Genomic DNA, 5,429 nt, shown 5'->3' with positions numbered 1-5,429 from the left:
AAAAAAAAAAAAAAAAAAAAAAAAAAAAAAATTTAAAGGCCTGGTGATGTAGCTCAGCAAGAAGGCCCTGGGTTCAGTCCCCAGGACCACATGCACAGATTGCATCCCTAGGTAGTTCGTCCAAGGGAGATGAAAATACAAATCCACACAAAGATGTGCACCTGTAGGGCTGGGGGCATAGCTCAGAGGTAGACTGTGGGCTCAGCACGCACAGGACCTGGGGTTGATCCCCAGGGCCCCTCCATTCCATACATGCATGTTTACAGCAGACAAAAAGTAGAACCAACCCAAATGTCCATGAACAAAAAGAAAAACAAATGGATAAACAGTGTGATACAGCACAAAGAACATTACCTGGCTGCAAAGACGAGGAAGTCCCGATAGGTGCTATAAGAGGGTGGACCCTGAACACACACCAGGTGAGGACGGGGCACAGAATCCCAGGAGTCCTGTGTCTGTGTTCACAGGAAGCACCCAGCATGAAAAATTGGACAGAAGCTTTCTTTTCCTCGATAAACTTTTTCTACTCAAAAAAAAAAAAGGACATCGAAAAGCTGGTCTGTGGCTGCCTGACTGGATGGGAGCAACCGTGGAGGCACGCTTTGAGATGAAAATGTTCTGAACCCAACTGTGGAGATGACACACCATCAACTAAGGCCATCACACACTAAACGGGTGACTCATATAGGAGTGGGTGGTTCCCAGGAAGCGAGCAGCAGGTGTGGAAGGCCGGGAGAGGCAGGCATTATCACACGGCACATGACAGACACACAACACAGGAGGACACATGGCGCTGGGAGTGCTGAGATCCGGTCAGCTTTAAGATTCAGGCCCAGAGGCATGGGGTGCGTGCTTGTAATCCCAACACTTGGTGGCTGAGGCTGGAGGATCCCCGAGAGTCGGATACATAGTGAGTTGGAGGTCACCCTGGGCTACATAGTGATACTCTGTCTCAGAAAACCAAAGTGGGGGAAAAAGGCTTAGAAAAAGGAATCAATTGGCTATACTGTATTAAAATATTGTTTTAAACTCTGAAACTCTGCCTGAGGAGAACCACTCAGAGATGTCATCCAAATCAGCCTGGGTCAGTGGCCCCACATCCTCGTCCCCCAGCTGCAGGGTCTCAGTGACGCTAGGCGGCCTGAGCTCGGGCAGCTTCTCACCCCTCCCCTGCCTTCCCCACTGTGTGGCCCCCTGAGAGCACCCCCAGGCCTGTGCCCCCCATCTGGAAGCCCTTCCAGGCCCCCATGTTCCACATGTCCAGGGCTTCCTGCAGACCTGCCTCTCGCCTCCCAGCTGCATCCACTTCTGTCCCCACCCTGCCTGGGGCTTTCCGTGGCTCCCTCAGCCTTCAAAATGGGAGACCTCCCCGAAAATGGCCCTCCAGCTCCTTCCTCCCAGAAGGAAGCCCGCAGCCCCACCCCCATGCTGTAGTGGCCTTGGCTGCTTCCTGGCCGTCACCTTCCCCCTGCAGGATTCCCTGGGCTCCTCCAGGGCCACTGCGACTGACCTGCAGCCGGCCTCCTTGGCTTGGCCCAGCGAGAGGGGCCAAGGAGTGAGGGTGCAAGAATGGGTCCCAAGAACGGGGGTGCCCCCTGCTCACTTGGCTCTCCAGACCCAGGGGACCCCGATGACTCCACTGCGGAGGGGGAGGAAGAGGAGTTGCTGGCGACGCTCCCGGGAGCCATTGGAAGAGCAGCTGCCGCGGCCATCTCTCCTGGGGGGAGGCAGCTGCTGCCCACTCGCTTTTTGTATTCACACAGCCCCACCCTCCCATCAGCCCTGATTGGCATCGGGTGGGGATGCCCCGAGCGCAGATGGAGGCAGAAAGGTTAGGTCCCTGACCCGTGCGGCCACAGGTGAGTCTCTGGCCTCCCTGGGCCTCGCGCACCGTGAAATGATGAGTGCTGAGTGCTCGTTCCCTGCCTCGAGCCGGAGTGGCTGCCAGGGAACTGGGGGCACCTGGGAGGCCCTGCGGGTACGGACACCTCCAGGCCCAGCCTCCACCCGCCTCCGTCCACAAGGAGGAGCAGCTGGATGCGGATCAGAGCAGTCTGCTGAGTCGGGAGGGGCAGAAACAGCCCTGCAGTGGGGCAGAGTGACAGGGAATGTTAAACGGGGCGAGGCTGTGTTTCACACCCACAGAACTACAAATATTTAAGTGTCTGTCAGTGCTGACTGTCAAGGCTGTGTCAAAATGCACAGCAGCTAAGAGAGAGCTGGCAACTGCCGCAGGAAGCCACACAGCCGAACACCTCCCCTCTGACCCCCTCCCGGGTAGATGAGGCCGGGCACTGTGATTCAAATGCCTGTCAGATGGAGGGGCCAGCTGTGGCCTGGTCACGTCATGGAACAGTATACAGCTGTGAAGATGACGCAGCAGACAGCTTGTCCCACTCAGAGAAGACAAAGTTCACGTGCTGTGTGCACACGAGTGTGAAGCCATGGGACCTGAAGCGTTCGTGCCAGGGAAACGGCAAGGTCAGTCTGGAAGAAGGTACTGGACTTAGGGGGTGGTGACTAAGATGCATCTTTTTCCTTTCTTTACTGCTGGCGTTATCCCTGAGTACTCACCATCCCTGAAGTTCCAGTGACTCTCAGTGCCCTACCGTGAGTCAGTCCTCCTTCCCTGGCCTGGCACCCTGCATGGCATCCTGTGCTCTTGGCAAAAGTTTGAGCCCTTCAGCCCGGCTCACAGAGCCTCCTCCACCCTTGAACTCCACAGTGTAACCACACTGAACTCCCAGGGTGGCTGTGTGCCCAGGCTGGGCACTGCCCTTTGTGCTTGCCCTGAGTGTTAAATTGATAAAAAGATAGTCCTAGCTTTGCAACCCAGCCCACATCTAGGCCGGTGTGCAATCATGGCTGCTCCTGCCATCCGTAGATCTGAGTGGGCCTGTGCCTTGCTTTAACCAATGCAATGTCGTGAGAGCAGACATGCATGGGTCCCATGCCTCAGCCAGACCTCTGGGTGACCACAGATGAGTCCAACAGGGGTTGTCCAGTCTTGGCCCAGATCAGCAGGACCCTTGGTTCACTACAGAGTTATGCAACACGAGGGTTCCTGCTTTAACCAGGAGTTCTGGGGCTTTTCGTCAAGCAGCATAAGCTAACTGATACACCAGGCCTAGAGGGTGTCCTACACCCACACCTACCCTTCCAGGATATTTCTGACCCACTCTCCGAGTCTTCCATTATGTTTCTTCAGAAAAGTCAGAAAAGCCATGGGCACTGCAGTCCCTGGACTACTCCCCAGGAGCCTCCAGCACCTCAAGTCACTGCTCTACCTTCCCTGTCCCCCACCCTTGAGCCTGGGGGAGGGCTGTGTCTTGTTCCTGGGAGTATTCTCAGTGACAGGCATACAGTAGGTGCTCAATTGCTGTGTAGCAGCGACGTTTGAGGGCCAAAGCCTAGCCTAGGTGAGGGATGGGGAGCCTGGAAACTGCTGCTTGCATCTCAGGGAGCAGGAGGCGGCCGAAGCAAAGAGGCAAATAGAAGTTGGCGCATACAGGGCAGCAATTTTGATTGAATTGGTGGGGCGTTTCCAAGAACTGAGAAACACAGAAATACTCTGTGAGGTAAACATTCCCACGAACGTCAGCCGAAGCCTTGCTCCCGGCCTGTGCCAGGATTGAGCTTTGCATTTGGAGGGAAGCAGTTCTAAAATGTGCTGCACGAGCTAAAAATTTCTTGGGCTTTGCCACTTTGCTGAGAAATGCTAATGGCAGACACAGGCCAGAAACCTTTCTGTTCCTCCTGGCTTGGAACATCCCTGGCCCCACCTGGGGCGAAGATCATGCTTCTAAGCCTCTGAGGCTGTCACAGGCATCTGTCTGCCCTGTGTAACCCCAGCCCCATCACACCAGGACACCTGTGATGGCAGAAGTGGTACCAGCTGCCAGGCTGTCTCCGTGTGCATTCGAAGTTGCCCACACTCACAACTTCCTGAATTCAGGCCCTGGTTGAAACCTGGGACCTGGTGGTGTTAATTAATATACAACTCCAAAACCACAGCAGCTGAAACAAGAAGCCAGGTGGCCACAGCCTTGTGAAACTGAGAAGTTGTGCAGTGGCTTGAGGGAACCAGTCTCTCTCTTAGGCCTTGCCATTCTCTGACTTAAGATTCTATCTCATGATCTAAAGTGGCTGCCACAACTCTAGTCATCACGCTGACATTCCAGCCAGTGTGCAGGAAAGAAGGCAAGAAGTGGAGGATAACTCCTCTGACATGTACACCCCAGAGGCTGTCTACATCTTTCTAGAAGACACCTCAGTGATCAGACCTTAAAGTCAGGTCCCCACACGTGCAAGGGGAGCTGGGACAGGCATGCTGACATGTTCTGGACAGCTAGGTGCCCAGTGGACACTTGGAGGACTCTGGAAAGGAAAAACAGGGTTGGGGGCCGGGGATTTGGCTCAGTGGTTCTGCTCCCTGCCTCGAAAGCACAAGGACTCGAGTTCACTCCCCAGTGCTAAAAAAAGAAAAGAAAAACAGGGTTGTGGGGAAAGGCAGCCCTTGCTCTCCCGTCCCAAGTTCCCCTAGTTCCCGTCTGCCTGCCTTTTTCCACGCCAGGGCTGCCTCCTGTGCGCTCCATGCGTCTGTGAGGGAATTCACATTTATTGAGCGTCTATTGCGTGCAGATCCTTTACGTGGTCGTCCCCCTGAATGGGCAGATCCCCCCTTTCCAGCTGAGGGGCTGGAGGCCTGCAGTGGTCCAAGGACCCACGGCCCCCCACTCTCTCTTCAGGTGTCTCAGGTGGTGAGGGTGCATCTGTCTACAGAATAGATGGCTCTGCATATGAGGCTGCCTAGGTCACAGCCTGGAGGCCACGTCCTCTGCTCCATCTGGAGTCCCCAGCACACGTGGGCCAGGGTGTGACCTCCATAGGCTTGGCCCAATGGGTTGTATATGGCAGGGGCCCCTTAGACCTGTCTCTAGTTTGGTGACAAGTGGGCTCTTTCCTGCACCACATGGTCAGGGCTGTCAGGAGAGCACCAAGGTCCCTTTCTCTGGGCACCAGGCTGGGCAGACACCACTCAGAGGCACTGGACTGGGGCTAGACTGTCAGGGCAGGCCAGGACTGAGTGGCCTAAATGCCACGGTCCCACCACTGTTACCTAGGCCCACACAGCCTGTGAAATGGACGGTGAGAGCACAGGACTCTTCTTTCTCATACCCCAGGTTGGGGCTGGGTCTAGCTGTGCTGTGGGCCTCACAGGCTTAGAGTCCATTCCCTCTGGGCTCATGGTGGCAACCTGCCTCCCCCACTTCAGACCACCTGACTTCTGTGACTTGATTCTTTGTTTTTGTTTTTTTTTTTGGTACGGGGATCAAACTCAGGACCTTGTGCTTGCTAGGCATGTGCGGTGCCACTGAGTTCTAAATGCCTCACCCTTTCTCTCTCTTTTTTTTTTTTTTTTTTTTTCT

The 5,429-nt window shown here is 55.1% G+C and overlaps 1 protein-coding gene across 5 annotated transcripts in view; it reads right to left on the bottom strand.

Annotated features, from left to right (window-relative positions):
- LOC104871855 (histone H1oo) overlaps nucleotides 1-1,788 on the bottom strand; it is a 7,890-nt gene extending 6,102 nt beyond the window's left edge. For 3 of the 5 annotated variants that reach the window (XR_004515600.1, XM_033759742.1, XM_033759741.1), the window contains exons 1-2: nucleotides 1,604-1,788; nucleotides 355-455 (exon numbers count right to left, since the gene is read on the bottom strand). Coding sequence is in view for 4 of the 5 variants with exons in the window: in XM_033759742.1 (XP_033615633.1) it covers nucleotides 355-455; nucleotides 1,604-1,777 (275 nt within the window). In the remaining variant the exon portion in view is untranslated. Of the gene's footprint in view, nucleotides 1-354; nucleotides 1,023-1,603 lie in introns of those variants that run through there. The other 2 variants (XM_019209558.2, XM_033759743.1) reach the window with 2 other exon arrangements.
- Nucleotides 1,789-5,429: the final 3,641 nt, after the last annotated feature.

The sequence above is a fragment of the Fukomys damarensis genome, unplaced genomic scaffold (genome assembly GCF_012274545.1).
Source record: "Fukomys damarensis isolate Sample0158 unplaced genomic scaffold, DMR_v1.0_HiC HiC_scaffold_37, whole genome shotgun sequence".
Lineage (NCBI taxonomy): Eukaryota > Metazoa > Chordata > Mammalia > Rodentia > Bathyergidae > Fukomys > Fukomys damarensis.
The sequence above is the reverse complement of the archived record's forward strand: the minus strand, read 5'-3'. Positions and strand labels throughout refer to the sequence as shown.